This window comes from Bufo gargarizans, chromosome 3, assembly GCF_014858855.1.
Source record: "Bufo gargarizans isolate SCDJY-AF-19 chromosome 3, ASM1485885v1, whole genome shotgun sequence".
Lineage (NCBI taxonomy): Eukaryota > Metazoa > Chordata > Amphibia > Anura > Bufonidae > Bufo > Bufo gargarizans.
Genome location: NC_058082.1, coordinates 281365204 through 281383731, shown reverse-complemented (window position 1 = coordinate 281383731; position 18528 = coordinate 281365204). Strand labels below are relative to the sequence as shown.

The window sequence follows — 18528 nt, the reverse complement described above, 5'->3', positions numbered from 1 at the left end:
GGCAGTGGCGGCCATCTTAACTGAATAGAGAAATTGCAGTTTTATGCAGACTGGTTGCTAAGGGCTGAATCTTATTAAATATGGAGTAAGTCAGTCTAATAGTAACTGATTCTGGAATATCATGTTATTAGTAACTACATATATGAAAATTGAAATTAGGGTCTAAATGTGACAGTTATCCTTTAAACATTGTGGCAACTAAGTTTTACGACGAGGACTGCATCTGCACCTGAAATGCATAAGCATACGTGTTCAAAGATTGAATAAAGACTTTACAGCGTTTTCCATTTATCGCCTTAATCCCGGGGAGCCAGCCCTGTTGTATCGTGCACTGCGTCCTATAGTAGTTTGGATGGGTGAGCTGATCCAACCACTTCTGTATTTTTCACAGTTTATTCAGACCTAGCATTTTCCTGTAGCTGACAAAACTGTAATCTAATTAAAGAAATTAGACCACAGACAGTGGATCGGAGAGGTCTTGAGGTTTGTCACCGCTGCAGGGGAAATGTATGGCCTGACTCGACTTCCACCAGCCAGAACTACTGACCGCTTCTATTTAAATACAGCTTGTAAGATAACTCTCCATTCATGAGAGGGTCTGGTTCTTAAAGGGGCACGAGTCCCACAGGAGACACATTCTATTGAACATTTATAACCTATCAATACGCTATAAATGTCCATAAGGGACAACCCCTTTAAGCTTGCCTGCCATTGAAATCTTTGAATGAAACATTCCTGCATATTATATGTTGGAAAGCCATTAAGTAAATCCCATTAAACTTTGCATCCAACACACTGGGCCTGCAGCCCCCTCTCTGGCTGGAGGTATCCTTCCACAGAGCACCTGTATAAGGAACGGTGTGCTGTACTATTCAGTATACGGAAGAATAAAAGCTCAAGCACAACATTAAAGTTACTTTATTTTAAAAAAACAAAAACACTATTCATATTAGCTCCCTACAGAAAAGGGAAATGTTGAAGCTCCGGCAACGTTACAGCAGAGGAAACCTTCTCCAGATTTATTCAATTCCCTCTTGTTTATCCTTAATGGCAACCTGAAGAAAGGAAGACATGGAAAAATGTAAGTAATAACAGATTATTATTTTTTATTAATAGTCAGTGTAAACCTGTATTCATAAAACCACATTACTACAGCAGTGAATTTCAACAAGTTGTAAAAAAAAAACACAAAAAACAAAAAAAATAAAACACATCTTTAGAACGCAACTGAATGAACAGAAGTTATTAAAGGGGTTATCCAAGACTATAAAATGCTCCCCCATATGCCGGGCCCATCACAACGAATATACTTACCCGGCTCCCCGAGCCGCTCCTTGTCCTCCTCGTGCGCGGATGAAAAGGCAAGTATATTCATTGTGAGGGGCCCGGCGTATGGGGGAGCATTTTATAGTCTTGGATAACCCCTCTAATACAAAATGACTTACATAGACATCTATTATATACAGGACCAAGCTCACATGTTTTATTGTAGTGAATCAAACTGGAAAAAAGGTAAATCCTGTTAGAAGCCCCAGCGATCCGATGTGTTGTGTGAGAATTACCAGCAGCAAGTGCACAATACCTCTGCAGGGGAATTCCGCATTACACAGTTTCCATTGAAATCAATGGTCTGTCTGTGTATTGCACAGACATATCACATCCCCCCAGAACAAGAGACATGCTTTGTAGCTGCTATGGGCAGGGGACCCACTCTGTTAACTTACAAATCCCCAGCAGGGTATTTACCTTTTATTAACCAGACACTCCTTTAAAGAGGACCTTTCATGTGTTTTTTTTTTTTTTAGTTTACTTGAGGTGTGCACTCTGCTGCTGCCATCATTGCTGTTTATTTCAAATACCTGTCACTTGCCCTGCTGTGCCCCCTGCAGCTTTAGCACCCAGTATGTTAATACTGAGCATCAGTACAGGGAGGAGACGCCAGGGCTTCTCCCTGGCTGTGCCGCGATCCAATTGCAGCGGAGAGAGTCACAGCCAGGGAGTAGGTGAGCTTTTTTCTACCTAGCTAGCTGTGACTGGATAACGGCACAGCCAGGGAGAAGGAGACGCCCGCTGAGAAACCCTGGCGTCTCCTACCGATGCTCAGTATTAGCATACTGGGTGCAAAAAGTGCATTGGGGCACAGAGGGGCAAGCAAAGGGTATTAATTTTTCTTTTTTTTAATGTTTGCTATGAGTATGACCACTTTTTAACACTTTTGGTAAAAAAAAAAAAAAAAAAAAAACACCTCCAGATGTTATCGGTACACACAAGTTATTTTAGTTTTTTAATTGGTTCATTTTTTTTGTTTATAGCATTTAAAATCTTTGGATGCCCTGACTATTTGCATTTATTTTTTTTATTATTTTTTTTTTAAGTCTATTGGAACAACAACATTTTATACAGTGCTAGCTACTGAGCATAAACGGGATGTAAAACTGGTAGGAAAGATGAACAAACATATAGCTAAATACTGACAACGATTACTGGAAAAAAAGACCATTCCTTTAGTCCAGTACTCACCCTAAATCTTTCTTCCAACAGGGATAGCTCACTGATCAAATCTGTGATGGCATTGGTAAATGCCTCCTGAGGACTGTATTCTGGTGTCGTCTGAACTCTTATAACAATTTTATGTTCCAGGGGATGTGGTACTTTGTATCCAGCAAAGAGCACCTGAGGGTCCTTCAACAGCTGCCTGCAAAAAAAGAATACAGCATACACTTATACATTATACAGTACACAAGCAGGGCAAGAACATTATGTAATAAAACCTCTCCGAGATGACCACCCTAAATATCTTCTAGGGAGTGGTCTTCTTGAAACAATCGGATCTAAAGGAAAGCTGATCTATATCTGGGTCATGGTGGTCTTTTAAAAAAAGAGGTGATCTTTTGGAGAGGTTTCACAGCATGTGACATTACCGCTTCCTCTAATACAGGTCACTACATATGATACAACTGATCAAATAGGAGCACTTAGCATATAACACCAAACAGTCTGAATGGTGTCCAGCAGTAACTGATAGTTAAAGGGAACCTGTCACCAGGATTTTTTGCATAGAGCTGAGGACATGGGCTGCTAGCACATCTGCAGTACCCAGTCCCCATAGCTCTGTGTGCTTTTATTGTGTTAAATGACCTGATATGAGTCCTGTATCCGGAGAGGAGTCAAGCGGAAAGGAGCCCAGCACCGCCCCGCGTCCTCCGAATCTCCTCCTTGCTGGCTGATGTCACAGAGCTGGAGCGCCGAAATCTCGCGATGCGCGAGCTAGCGCATGCGTAGTTCGTTCCCTGTGCTGATGCCAGTACAGGGAATGAACATGATGTCGACACTGCGCATGCGCTAGCTCGCGCATCGCGAGATTTCGGCGCTCCAGCTCTGTGACATCAGCCAGCAAGGAGGAGATTCGGAGGACGCGGGGCGGTGCTGGGCTCCTTTCCGCTTGACTCATCTCCGGTCATTTGCATATGGATCAAAACAGTTTTTTAAACACAATAAAAGCACACAGAGATATGGGACCTGGGTACTGCAGATGTGCTAGCGGCCATCTAGCAGCCCATGTCCCCAGCTCTATGCGCAAAATCCTGGTGACAGGATCCCTTTAAGAGCAGTGTGTCCTACTAGAAGCCGAGATCCTTGGCTTGTTCATAAGTACCTTTATTTCCGAGGGAATGGGAATCAACACAAGTAACAACTGCACACCATAAAAAGCACATGCCAGGGATCGGGTAGTCAAAAAATGATTGTCCTGGGTAGAAGTCAAGCATGTATTACAGGTATACATGATCCTGGGCAGCTGCAAGTCTTTACATGTAGCTGCTCCTGCTGCCATCAGAACACATCCAGGTAACGCAACCTACTAGACTCCAGAAGTGTTTAAAGCGAACCTTTCACCTCAATTTCACTTAATAAACTAGCAACAGTACCTTATAGATCATCTTCAGTGTGTTCGTATACATCCTTGTGCCGCTTTTATGCCTGAAAAAAAAGTCTTATAAAGTAATAATTTCCTGCTCCAACAGTCACGCTAGAAGTCAAGGAGGTAGCCCTTCCCTCACTTCAGGCTGTACCTCCCCTGCCCTAACCCCGCCTCTCTGTAGTGTAACTGACACCTGGCTCAGTCGCAGGGACTGCGCTTGTACAGGCTGCGCATGCGCCGCCCTCCTCATTCGCCGCGCGGACACAAGCGCGATCAATTACAGGATCGCGCTTGAGTCCGCGCAATAGAAGGGATCGTGCGGCGCATTCGCAGCCTGTACAAGCACGGTCCTGGCCACTGAGCCGGGTGTCCATTACAGTGCATAGAGGCAGGGTTAGGGCAGGGGAGGTACAGCCTGAAGTGAGGGAAGGGCTACCCCCTTGACTTCTAGCGTGACTGTTGGAGCAGGAAATGATTACTTTATAAGACTTTTTCAGGCATATACAGCGCATGAAAGCGGCACAAGGATGTATAAGAACACACTGAAGATGATCTATAAGGTACTGTTGCTAGTTTATTAAGTGAAATTGAGGTGAAAGGTTCGCTTTAAACAGATTTAGGTTGGCCGAGCACAGTTAAAAATGGATAAAACACGTAGATTTTGTCAAGATGGCCCAATGGCCTTGTGTGTACGCGACAGCTTGACAGGGAGAAGGATCCACGACTCAACCCTTGCTACCTTGGCCACTCACTGAAATCTTTCTTCAAAATGTACAGGTTTATCGGGTAAAGGAAGAGATTGCCACGTTCACACATAAATTAAGGAGAGAGCTAGAGAGCGAGCTAGAGATATCCGGCTAGGCTGTGCATCATGGATCTACACAAGCTTTCTATGACAATTTAGTGCCTCAGTTTTCGGGCCTGTAACTTGAAAAATTGCTGATAGTATTGATGGTGAAGTCAGACTCAGGACTTGTGCTTGCATCATCACTTGCGTATTATACAGCTGGTTCCCTGCTCTCACTGTCAGATTATGTTTTTTTTTTTAAAGCAGAGATTTGGGGGGGGGGGGGGGGGGGGGGAGAGATCAAAAAAATACATTACTTAGGCTCCTTTCACACTAGCGTTCGCTGGTCCGCTCGTGAGCTCCGTTTGAAGGAGCTCACGAGCGGACCCGAACGCCTCCGTCCAGCCCTGATGCAGTCTGAATGGAGCGGATCCGCTCAGACTGCATCAGTCTGGCGGCGTTCAGCCTCCGCTCCGCTCGCCTCCGCACGGACAGGCGGACAGCTGAACGCTGCTTGCAGCGTTCGGGTGTCCGCCTGGCCGTGCGGATCCGTCCAGACTTACAATGTAAGTCAATGGGGACGGATCCGTTTGAAGATGCCACAATATGGCTCAATCTTCAGGCGGATCCGTCCCCCATTGACTTTACATTGAAAGTCTGGACGGATCCGTACGAGGCTATTTTCACACTTAGCTGTTATATGCTAAAATAATGCAGACGGATCCGTTCTGAACGGAGCCTCCGTCTGCATTATTATGATCGGATCCGTTCAGAACGGATCCGATCGAACGCTAGTGTGAAAGTAGCCTTACTTTCCTTTTCACGAATCCTCCATGACAGCATACCCTGAGAGAGGACCCGCCTCCAACCAGGTAGGGACAGGAAGAAGAAATTTGACCCTCCCCCGGCTTCTCCTCAGTGTCTTTCTGAACCGACAGCCTAGAGTCTTTTTTTCCATACCAATACATACCTTCACCTAGGAAGTCCTAAACAGAAAACTAAGATCCTGCTCAATCTCGCAAAGGTTCAACGGTACTTTATTTGTGCAGTTAAAAGTTATACATCCAGTGCAACCAGTCTTAGTCTATGCGTTTCGGGCTTTCCGGTATATAAGCCCTTACTCATGACATGCTAAAGACATAACTAAACGCAGCATATAAAGTGGGTCAACACCTGTGCCCCTGGTTGGGCTGTCATGTGACCCAAATGAGATGCTGCCATTCACATGCATCAACTCTTCAATTTAAAAGTGATACAATCCATCTGCTAAAAATACATCAATGTTCGACACAAAAGAACATCTAGAGTGGGGAAATATACATCACTATCGCATCCCATTATTGCTGTAGTATCAAATCCAATCTTTTGAGTCCCTCAGGCTGACGGCTGTCCAACTGAAAAATCCAGAAGGATTCCCTGTTAAGAAGTTTCCTCTTGTAGTCACCTCCTCTGGTGCTTTAACCCTCTCAATGCCCTGCACTTGCATACTGGACGCGTCTCCACCATGGGTTACCGCAAATGGTAAGCCGGCCACAGACACACTATTTGGCACAAATCCAGAAAAACCATACCGCCTTTCACCCAATACCTCAATTACTGTTTGGAAACTATTTCCTTTAGTATCCACCATGAACCACGTCCAGTGTTTTTTCTGGATTTGCACCTAAGGGGGGACCCCGCCACCGCTGCTATATGTACATCTACCGTCAGAAAACCTTTAGCAGGTAACACCATATTACACGGATCCTCTTGTCACCCATCACATACCTTACATAATATGCCCAAGGGTGAGATGATCCGTGCCAGATGGAACTGCACAGATGTGGACTCTTGTATTAGAAGCAGGGGATAGTGCAAGCAGGTTGGTACAGAGGGCTTGTATAAAACTTTTAAATTGAAGAGTTGATGCATGTGAATGGCAGCATCTCATTTGGGTCACATGACAGCCCAACCAGGGGCACAGGTGTTGACCCACTTTATATGCTGCGTTTAGTTATGTCTTTAGCCTGTCATGAATAAGGGCTTATATACCGGAAAGCCCAAAACGCGTAGACTAAGACTGGTTGCACAGGATGTATAATTTTTAACCGCACAAATAAAGTACCGTTGAACCTTTGAGAGATTGAGCTGGATCTTCATTTTCTGTTTTGGACTTTAAGTTACCCGAATCCAAGTGCGGTTTATCTTCCTTGCTCATAGCAGAAAAGGACCAGATGACAGCCCTGTTATTTACTTGTTTCTCTATACCTTCACCTATACACAATCCTATACCAATATATAGAACTTTATTATTATTTTTTTAGGGGGGGGGGGGGCATGCAGTCATGGAGGATTCATGAAAAGGAAAATTACTAGTAAGTAACATTGTTTTTCCCTTTCATCATCCATAACGGCATACCATGAAATAACAGATTAATTCTTATTTAGGGAGGGACTATGGCTGCATCATCTTCCTACCAAAGGGAAGCTCCTGAATAGCCCTAGTATCTACCCTGCAATGTTTAGTAAACGTGTGAGGGCTTGACCACGTCACTGCCCTACAGATCTGCTCCAACGAAGCGCTTACTCTTTTGGTCCAGGATGTTGAGACAGATCTTGTAGAGTGGGCTATGAAAGACTTAGGTGGAGATACCCCTAAGGACCTATAGGATTCCAATATGGCCATATTTATCCTTCTGGACAAGGAATTCTTTGTGGCCTTATGACCTTTATGTGCCCCACTAATTCGTACAAACAAGTAATCAGTTTTTCTGAAAGGATTTGTGGTGATAGAACAAGATAGCCCTACGCACATCCAGTTTGTGAAACTTCTCTTCCCCTTCTGATTTTGGATCCGAACAAAAAGATGGAATAATTTTCTCCTGTCTGTGGAAATTAGATACGACTTTAGGAAGAAAGAATTATCTAATCTAAAAACAATCCTGTCTGGGAAAACTATGCAAAATGGTTCCACTATTTTTAGAACTTTGATCTCGCTTACGCTACGTGCCGATTAGGGCTGCACGATATATCGGAAAAATAATCGAATCGCGATAATCGCTAAATGCGATATGGCAATTTGGCCGACCCGAAAATGCTGCGATTATATATGAGGGGGGCCCCGCGCACATAACTGGCTTTGTGTGTAAAGTATTTTACTACTGTGTGAAACGAGCTCTCTCCTATTGATAAAATGGCCAGCCTCTGTACTCACTGTCACTATGAATGACAGCGCCTGCGCACTCCATTACCCACTAGGGCAGAGGCAGCAGAGCGTTTAATGTGCATGCACCGGCCCGTACATCCCGATATTTTGGCAGTTTACTTCCGCCGGCTAGATCGGGATGTACGGGCCGGCGCATGCGCATTAAACGCTCTGCTGCCTCTGCCCTAGTGGGTAATGGAGTGCGCAGGCGCAGGATTTGTCATTGACTGGAGGATGGTATCTGAAGAACCGAGGGCGGGCCAGAGGGGTGAAAGGGCAGGGGTTTGATTTGAACAGCGCCATGGAGCCTGGGCACCGGCCGCATAAACGCCGCCCCTGGGCACCTTCAGAACCTGATTAGCATATGGAATAAAAGTGTTTTTAAGAGAGAATAGGCGACGGACAGCAATATGAAAAGGTAAGATTATAATATGGGGAATGTAATGGATATCATCATGTTTGTGGTGTATAATGGTCATTTTAGGTGAAAGACTCTAATCTATCTGCCCCTTTCAAAACCCAGATAACCCATGAGTGGTCCGCAATTTTTTCATCAAACACCGAACTTAATGCTGATATATGTACTCTTAAGTTATTTGGACGCAACTCTCTCTCAAAACCTGTTTGTAAGAATCCCAAAATTGCCTGGATGGAAAATCTCTGAGAAGAGTTCCCCGATTGAGTACACCAACTACAAAACCTTCTCCAGATCTTAGAATAAATCTTGGAAGTAACTTCTTTCCTGCTAGCCGCCATGGTGTCAATTATGGCGTTCGATAAACCCTTTGACCTCAATGTTACCCTCTCAGGTTCCAAGCTGCTAGATCTAACCTTTCCACTTTGGGGTGATGGACCCTGCGACAACAGATTTTGTCTCCAGGGAAGAATCCAAGGCCTCTGAATTTATAGGAGCTTCAGAAGAGGGAACCACTTCTTTTTCAGCCACAAAGGGGCTATTAAAATCACATGGGCCTTGTCTAGGCTGATCTTTTATAGCACCCTGGGAACTAACTGAAGAGGAAGTATGCCAGCTGAAAGTCCCACTTTTGTGACAGCGCGTCTACTCCTATGTTTCCGTCGAAGGGGTTTAGGAAAAAGAATCTTTTTAGTTTTGCGTTTTCTGCTGAGGCAAACAAATCCACTAGGGGAGTACCCATAATTCTGTAAACTGGAGAAAAACTTCCTTTTCTAGGCTCCATTCCGTTGACCTCAGTTAATTTCTGCTTAAGAAGTCCGCCTTTTTATTTAGGGATCATTTTTGGTGTATCGCCGGTAGGGATCTTGAGTAAACTTTTGAATGTCTTTCCCTTCGTTGTAATGGGACAATGCCTTTATAACTGTCCAGACTGCAGACAATTGTAACATCCTGAAGTATGTCACTAAAACTACTGTCATCCAGCTACATGATGTTAAGTGTATATGTGTTATCATCCTGTGTAATCTTACATTGCATTTTCCATTATATGGATTTCCTATGACAGTTTTATGTAAATTGCTGTAATTCTTCATGTACACCAGTAGGTGGTGGCAATGTGTAGGCAGTCTATAGACAGTTTAGTATTTCTAGCCTGGAATAGTCCATTCCAGTCTAGGCTCCCCTGTATGAGCAGAAGTGGGACAGTCCCATGTCCTGTATCATGAGGAGGAGAAGGAAGTCTTGCGAGTGTACCAGCCACCCCCTGTCGGGGTAGGTTGTGTTGATAGGAGCTCCCAGAACCAGGGATCCCAACCCTGGATACAACCTCGGCTGAGGCCAGGATCCATCTTCCCAGCCTAAGTCCTCTACCTCAGCTGGTCGACCAGCGAAGCAGCCATCTCCAGCATTCAGGAAGAAGCATACCATGTGAGCCAAGCTGTGAGTACATTTCCCAAGTCCAGGATAAGCCAAATTCCTCCCCAGCTAGTCAGGCCCATACCAAGTAGAAGACAGAGCGGAAGATAAATACCTGCCAGACTCTTTAGGCATATGATCAGAAGCAGAATAGATATAAATTCCTGCCACATATTGCCAATACCTGCTGGGACCTAAGGACTAAAGCTGTAACTTGTACGGATTTAAAGCTGCCAATAAGTAAAGACGAGTTGGATTATATCTCCTGTCTGGATCTCAATTATTCCATCCAAACTCCTATTAACAACACTCAAATTTTATTGCAAGTGAGCCAGGATTCAGGAGTCCAGCCGTACCAAAGGTAGGACACATCGTTGACACTACACAGAGACATTATCCCCCTCTGGCATATGAGCTATACCATCTTAAAGGGCCCTGCTACAGTACCTGGGCAAGCTGCAATTGGCGTCACGAACTACTACATATATATTCTGACCCACTGCATAGCAACTCCACTGACCCAGTGTCCTGCTCATTGCACAATTCCCTCTGATTTAAAGAGAGACCTCTGACCCTCGGACTATTGTCCTTGGAAAGAGATGAGAGCAATGCGCTCCCCATCCCCAAAGGCTCAGTCTGTAGTAATAACCTGCAGATGTTTAGGATTCAAAGAAACCCCCCTTTGTAATTTTGAGACTTTTTTGCTTATCCCTATCACTTTCTGGGTTGGAAGAAAAAGTCTTCTGAATTAGTTCAGTCTAGACGGACCCCTAAAAATGTTAAACTCTAAGATGGAGAGGGGTTTGATTTTTTCCAGTTTATTATCCATCCTGTCTGATATAGTGTCTGACAGGTCATGGACAAATTGTTTTCTAAGATTCTTTTTGAGCTTCCTACGATTAACAGATCGTCCAAGTAGGGAATTAACACGTTCCTCCTTAAGTGAGAGACTACCTCTAGCATTACTTTGGTAAATACCCTCGGAGCGGAGGTGATCCCAAAGGGGAGTACTTGAAACTGGAAATGAAGTATTTCATTTCTCAGAAAGACTGCTATGGGGAGGAATTTCTGAGCTTTTTACATACCGGAATATGGCAATACGCATATTTTAAATCTATTGATGTCAAGAAATCTCCTTTTAATAGAGTTATGGTGGATCTTATAGTTTCCATTTAGAATTTGTCATATTTTATCAATCTGTTCAGGTTCTTCAAGTTTATTATCAGATGGTACCCCCCCCCCCCTCCCCCGTAGTAACCTAATTTAGGTTCCCTATGTTTTGACGCAGATGTACTAGGGGTAGGCATAGGATTTTCAAAGGGCTGCTTGCATCTCCCCTGATTACATCTCTTTATTCTTCTCCAATAGAAGGAACCAGATCCTTTTCCATTTTTGCAGTTTTTTAGTATATGAATCAGGTAATTTTACTGAACATAACACATTTCTTAGCTTTTGGACGAGGTTTATCTCTCTGAGCCCCATCCTCATCACTCTACATGCATACAGGAAGACAGAGGTACAAGGGGGTTAGCATAAGTAAAATTATACAGCATTTCCCCAAGAGACTTTCAGTAACTTACAATAGTCGGCCCCTGGGAGGTCTCCATTTGGACTGTACCGGGCTCATACATGTTTGGCCACTTTACTTCTGACCCCTTTAAATACTCTTACCTGCAGACCTCAGATCAGCGGACGACATCCGCCTTGATCCTGCGCGCAAATTTTAGTTACTCCCCTTAGCGTGCGTTCCAAAGACCGGAAGTACCTCCTGGAACGCACCCGACTTCCAGTGACGTCATCGCAAGCGCCGAAAGGTATAGGGCTGCGATGAGGAGCTTAAACACGACCGGGGGAACTCCCGAGTGTCCGGTCTGCACATGGACCTTCACGCCCGACGCACAGAGAGGGAGGTAAGGAGCAGGGATCCCAACACCTACCAGCACCTCAAATACCCAACTAGGGCACTGGTGCTGCCCGCTTCCCTCATGTGGAAAGGCATTACATCTTCTTATCCCAGCTCTGCCTGCCTTACACAGAAGCGGCCTCACAGCAAGTGCCATGAGGATAATCCATCTCCACCTGGAGGGACAGGAAGACACTGAGGAGGAGCTGGAGGAGGGTCAAATTTATACTTCCTGTCCCTACCTGGTTGGAGGCGGGTCATCTCTCATGGTATGCCGTCATGGAGGATGAAAGGGAAAATAAATAAAATGCCTGAAGTACCAAAATAGGCTGAGTCCTTAAAGGGGTTATACGATATCTAAAATACACCCCCCCCCCCACCCCCAATGCCCGGGCCCCTTGTATGGATTATACTTACCTGCTCCCCGGCACCCGCTGCATCTACCCGTCGTTCAGATCAAAACATCCGGCGCTGGTGGTATCAGCCAATAGCAGGCCACGACAGGGACAAGGGTTCAAAAGGGGGCTATATTTTAGATATCAGACAACCCTTTTAAAGGGGTTGTCCAGCCTTGTATTGCTGATAGCCAGGGTTCAGACACCCTGCACCCTCACGATCAGCTGTTCTGTTGTCGGAAGTCAGAGCCACAACATTGTAGTGGACAGCGCCCATAACTGCTGCGCTACCCTCATTCACTTCAATTTGCTTAAACGTGCATAGAACCTCCACCATGGTTCACTGTTGCCTGCAGACACTCATCATTGTACCGCTCCGTTGCAAATTGCCTTCTGTTACAGCCAAATATTGAGAATTTTGACACATCAGTCCAGAGCACCTGCTGCCATTTCTCTACACACCAGGCCCTACGTTTTTGTGCATGCTTCAGTCATTTAGCCGTGTTTCCACATCTAAGGTGTTGCTTTTTGAACTCCACTTCTGGCCAGACATCTGAGCAATAGATGGGTGGACCTAGGACCCACTGGTTTCGACCAGTTGAGTTGATGACACTACTGAACCTCTTCAGATAAAGGGAAGTAATCATAATGTACTTATCTACTGCACAAGCTTTAGTCAGAATTAATGCTGAGAAATACAGGCAGATACTTATCAACCATGCAATACCATCAGGAGGAGTCTGACTGACCCCAACAACCCCAAACAAGGAGTCTTAGAAAGGATGATATGGCCCACAGAGCCCTGATCTGAACATCATTGAGCCCTGTCTGGGATCATATGAAGAGACTGAAGGATTTGAGCAAGTCTACATACTCAGAAGATCTGTGGATGGTTCTCTAAGATGTTTGGAACAACCTCCCTGCCGAGTTTCTTCAAAAACTGTGTGCAAGTATACCTCGAAGAACTGATGAGGTTTTGAAGGCAAAGGGTGGTCACACCAAATATTGATCTGCTTTAGATTTCTCGTTTCTTCATTCACTTTACATTTTGTTAATTGACATGAATAAACTATTGAAACTTCTATTTTTTTTTAAAGCATTCTTAAGGTGGGTTCTCACAGATTTTCAGCCAAAGCCAGAACTGGATCTACTCTAGAACTTTTGCACAGTACCATACTTCGGCAAAGTCTCCTGACATGTACCTCCAACTCTGAATAGACCTTGGGCTGTCCCATGACAAACACTTATCCCCTAACGGTATCCCTGCCTCCAAAGTTCACAAGAACAGAGGCCTTGTGTTCCCCTATTTGAATGGAGTGTCGATCAAGCACATACACTGTTGATCCATTCAGCCCTCTCCTGCTGTCCCATAGACTTAAATAAACCGCCAGCATAAATGTACGATCACCACTCCATTTAAACAGGAGAACATGGGGCTTCTGTTGTCATGATAAGCAGGGATCCCAAGTGATCAGACACCAGCAGGTTAGACACTTGGATAAGTGTGTTTGTCATGGGACAACCCCTTGTACAAGCAACCTTCCTCATGTAGCAGAATGAAGCAACACTTACGATTTAATGATATTTCCAATTGTGTGGTCCTCCTTATTGATAGTGAACAGACAGGCATTTGGCACCTTCGTATCCTTAGTAATTGTTATCCTGCAGAGGAGGGAATAGAATATATATCATGACAATAGTCAGTTTGTATTATAGCCAATAAAAGACACCTGAGAAAAGTATCCACTGTGTTACAGAAGGACTTTTATTAGCCCAAAATAGGAAATAATTATTGTGTACTGAGGTGAAAGCCAAGATAAAAAGGTCTTATAACAGGTTACGTGGTCCTCTGGCCCCAGATAGCTTATAACTTCATGAGGAGGAGATTCATAAATTAAAAGGGGTTGTCCATGTTTTGCTTTTTTTCACCCCAGCCTGGAATACCTGTGGAGAATCCATACACCCTGTTCCCCGCAGCTCCATGGCTCTCTTCAATGGTCTTCTGGTTCCTGTCTGTCAAGTTCTACATGGACGGGGTCACATGGGCCACTGCAGCCAATGACTGGCCTCAGTGGTGACATGTCCCCAAGTAACATGACATAGCAGTGATTTGCTTGGGGTTACATCACCACTGCAGCCAATGAATGGTCTCAGTGGTGATGTGACCCAAGCACTTCACTGCTGGGTCATGTGTCGCTTGGGGACATGTCGCCACTGAGGCCAGTCATTGCCCGCAGTGCCAGATGTGACCCTGTCCGTGTGGAAGTTGAACAAACAGAGACTGAAAAACCATTGAAGACAGCTAGGAAGAAAGCAAGTATGGATTTCTCCAGACAGAAATAAATTCCTAGAAACCTTTAAAGATGTGCAATTTACGACTTCCAACTAAAACTTATGCCTCATTCACATATCAGTGTTTGGTCAGCGATTTTCATCAGTAAGGGTCCATTCAAACGTCCGTAACTTGGGTCCGCATTCGTTCCGCAATTTGCGGACCCATTTACTTTCAATGGGGCTGGAACGGATGCGAATCAGCATTTCTGGTATCCGCACCCGTTTTTTCAGGAACCACAATTCCGTTCCTGAAAAAAAAAAAAAAATAGAACATGTCCTATTCTTGTCCGCAATTGCAGACCATAAAATGCATTTTCTATTATAGTGTCTGATGTGCGGTCCGCAAATAGCGGATCACACATTGCAGGTGTCCGTGTTTTGCGGATCCGCAAAACACATGTGGACGTGTGAACAGACCATAATTGTGAGCCAAAACCAGGATTGGATCCTCCACAGACATAAGATCTGCACCTGGTTTTGGGTCAAAATCACTGACGTGCGAATGAGGCTTTATAATTAGTGGAAATATTAAAGTTTATGTCCATTTGCCATGACCAGAACAGTGTCAGGATTTGACCGAGTCTGTCATTAGTATCAACTCTAGGCAATAGGAGGGTTGTCTAGAAAGGAGTCCAGTGGAGAAAACTCTTAGATGTGATAATTATTGAGCCTGGAAATATTATATATATATATATATATATATATTTTTAGTAAAGGCAAATTTGGAGGGAGCACCTATGTAGATATGAAATAGCCGGGTGCACACTCTGGGGGCTGAAGCTTACCCAAATATAATGTGCAAAAAAAGAGCAGCACTCCAACGCAGGATAAAATAAAAATCCAAGAAAATGTATTCACCCATGGTGTGGCGACGTTTCGCCTCTACAACTGAGCCTCTCTCAAGCCTTGAGAGAGGCTCAATTGTAGAGGCGAAACATCGCCACACCATGGGTGAATACATTTTCTTGGATTTTTATTTTATCCTGCGTTGGAGTGCTGCTCTTTTTTTGATATATAGATATGTTATGTATTTATAAAGTCAAGGTACTTTTCATGTGGACTGTACCCGTTTGTTAATTGTAAGGGCAGTTGTGACTCCAGAGGGGAGATTTATCAAAACTGGTGTAACGTAGAACTGGCTTAGTTACCCATAGCAACCAATCAGATTCCACCTTTCATTTTTCACAGCTCCTTTTTTCACAGATCCGTGTCGGATCCGTCCTGGTGAACAGCCTGTCAGATCCGTCCTGCCACAAGTGTGAAAGTAGCCTTCTCCAGCATTGAGTTCCGTCACAGGGGCTCATTACTGGAAAAAAAACTGATCAGTTTTATCCTAATGCATTCTGAATGGAGAGCATTTCATTCAGGATGCATCAGTTGGGTCTGTCCTACGTTTTTTGGCTGGAAAAAATGCAGCATGCTGCAGTTTTCTCTCCGGCCAAAAATCCTGAACATGTATTAGTGCCGGGTCCAGCATTAAGTGTTCCGGTGGCTTTTCAGTCTTTAAAAATGCAAAAAATAAAATAAAAAATGTAATTACGGATCCGTTTTTTCCAGGTGACAACCAGAGAGACGGATCCGGTATTGCAATGCATTTGTCAGACGGATCCGCATCCGGATCCGTTTGACAAATGCCATCAGTTTGTGTCAGGATTGCCGGAATCCTCTGTCGCAAGTGTGAAAGTAGCCTTCGTTTTCCTTTACACCAGTTTGGCAGATTCTACAACTTGAGCTATAAAATCATGGACATGCATCCTGGTCCTAGGAAAGTAAGCCAATATGTGGCTAATGATGGGCGGCTAGTCACGTCTCTATACTGAAGCGCCTGCAGAAAACAAACAGAACACCCGGCGAGGCAGGCGCAGAATGGCACAGCTCCGTTTGGTCTCCGGTAACTCACTTTTTTTCGCCTTCAAACAGTAAGAAGGACTCAAAGGCCGGCGGCGCGTTCATCCTGGTGCCGAGCGACTACTCCCCTCCGGGCAGCAGCGTCCACAACACAGGAACCGCTGGTGCAGGACTGCAGACAGTGCAGAGACTCCTGGCGTGCGTGTCTACGGCGCCGTGACGTCATTTCCTGCCCAGCAAGAGGGGGATGCAGCCATTTTTATGAAGCCCATCCACAATGTAAAGACTTATCCAAAATGGCCGAATTCCAGAGACTGATGTAATACGACGTTCTGGAGTTTCTTTGCCAAATTAAAAAGAAACGCTTGTTTCTCGTTCTGGTCTGAAAGCAAATCAACATAGATGTCATTATTATATAGTAATAAGAAATAAATCCGTACTACATAAAGATATACACATGAACCCGCGGCGTAAGCTGTAGAATCCGAACAAGCGCAGTTTGCCTGACTCAAAGATGGCCTCCAAAGTGCTTCCGCCTTCCTGCCCGGGCGGTCACGTGAGCAGAGGCTGCAGCGCTCTGTTGTGTTGCCCTTGGTCTGATTGGCTGCTGGCTCTCTGGGTTCGGAGTGAGAGCGCTGCGCAAGGGACTTGTCTGGTGTCGATAGCGCGGCACTTCCAAGACTGCGTCACACCATGTCGTGCCAGGTGGAGGCGGCAAGTGACGGAGCGGAGGGTTCGGGACGGCTGGACGGCTCCGAGCAGGTACGGTCCAGGTGGGGAGGACCCGGTGTTCCTGCTCTGCACACGAGGGCGCTCAGCGTACACACACCTGTCACGTCTTCCCTCCATATACTTCTCCGGGTGTGCTGGGACAGGCATGGCTTCCATCTACTTTCCTGCAGGGCAGGGACCCACAGCCTCTGCTAACAGTACCCTTTCCCCCCTCCATAGAGTGATGGTTTATGGGTGATGCAACCAGTGAGTGTGAGTGCTGAGCCCTGGTACTGGAACCCTCAGTCCAGATCCTTTTGAGAAGGAACATGGTGGGAAGTCTGAACTTATGTTTGATGTCCCATGGTGGTAATGGGTGGACTGTCCCCCAGCTAGGTGGGCCTGCACGGGGCTGGTCATATGGGATTTTATATTGTATGTGTAGGATCTTGTAATCAAAGGGGTACAAGTCCGACGTACAGAGCCTAGGACACGGAGGGGACTCCGCTTGGTAGTGACAGCTGGTCAAAAAATAAAAGCAACCCTACAGAGCTAGTCGCCACAGGGCCCCCTTCACAGACGAGCGTTGGAAAGGGGTTGTCCACTTTTTACTATTGATGAACTATCCTCAGGTTAGGTCATGATTATCAGATTGGTGAGGGTTGTACTCCCTGCACCCCCTCCCATCATCTGTTTAAAGAGAAGACACCGCTCGTACAAGCACAGCCTTCTCTGCTCTGGTGTCATTACAAGTATGGCGGCCCCATTTACGTCTATAGGACGGCTCTTTCCTGTTCAAGTGAATACTACAGAGCCGTCCCATAGACGTGAATGAGGGCACCATACTTGTAATTACACTGCTCGCCACGCCAGTTGCTGTGGCAGGCAGATAAGGCCACGTTCACACTTGTGCTTTCCACTATTTGAGATCAGTCATAGGATCTCAATTAGTGTTGAGCGAACTTGTTTTTTTCAGTTCTGCGTCCAAAGTTCGGGTTATCGAAGAATCCCGTTATGGATTCCACTACCACGGGCCATAACGGAATTTGGAATCCTTAACAGGATTCTTTGATAACCCGAACTTTGGACGCAGAACTTAAAACACAAGTTTGCTCAACAACAGGGGAAAAATCTTCCAATATGTTCCAATTCATTGTCAATGGGGACAAACTAAACGAAACGGAGTGCACCAGAGACAGAATAACATTGCAAGCAGCGGTTTTCTGTCCATGATGTGGTGCGGCCACAGACAGATCCGTCCTGACACACAATGTAAGTCAATGGGGACGGATCCGTTTTCTCTGACACCAGAAAACGGATCCGTCCCCTTTGACTTTCAGTGGAGTTCATGACTGATCCGTCTTGGCTATGTTAAAGATAATACAACCGGATCTGTTCAGAACGGATACAGACGGTTGTATTATCAGTAACGGAAGCGTTTTTAACTAGTGTGAAAGTTGCCTAAAGTGTGCAGAAAAAGCAGCACTCGTACAAGCAGTGTCTTCTCTTCAACCAGCTTATCGATGGGGGTGCCAGGGGTCGCCCCCCCACCGATTTGACGATAAATCATCAGTAGTAAAAAGCGGACAACCCCTTTAAGGTCCAAAATTCCAGAA

The 18528-nt window shown here is 45.2% G+C and overlaps 2 protein-coding genes across 2 annotated transcripts in view; one reads left to right on the top strand and one right to left on the bottom strand.

Moving 5' to 3' along the window:
- Positions 1–902: 902 nt before the first annotated feature.
- Positions 903–16643, bottom strand: POLR2J (RNA polymerase II subunit J). Its single transcript, XM_044286122.1, has 4 exons — positions 16254–16643; positions 13592–13681; positions 2521–2695; positions 903–1055 (listed from the first exon to the last, which is right to left on the bottom strand). Exons 1-4 carry the CDS (start codon positions 16304–16306, stop codon positions 1020–1022), a joined length of 354 nt encoding a protein of 117 aa, XP_044142057.1. The 5' UTR covers positions 16307–16643; the 3' UTR covers positions 903–1019.
- Positions 16644–16786: 143 nt separating this feature from the next.
- Positions 16787–18528, top strand: part of TXLNG (taxilin gamma) — a 52704-nt gene continuing 50962 nt past the window's right edge. The window contains exon 1 of the mRNA XM_044286121.1: positions 16787–16963. Within this exon, the coding sequence (XP_044142056.1) occupies positions 16895–16963 (69 nt within the window). The 5' untranslated portion in view covers positions 16787–16894. The remainder of the gene's footprint in view (positions 16964–18528) is intronic.

Bases quoted from the DNA above. Each gene is read 5' to 3' on its own strand.
- POLR2J (XM_044286122.1), bottom strand. From the start codon at position 16,306: ATGAACGCGCCGCCGGCCTTTGAGTCCTTCTTACTGTTTGAAGGCGAA. The intron at 2,696-13,591 runs GTAAGTGTTGCT...CTTTTTTTGCAG, and splicing joins ATTGGAAATATCATTAAATC to GCAGCTGTTGAAGGACCCTC. The intron at 1,056-2,520 runs GTGAGTACTGGA...TCCTTTCTTCAG, and splicing joins TGTTGGAAGAAAGATTTAGG to GTTGCCATTAAGGATAAACA.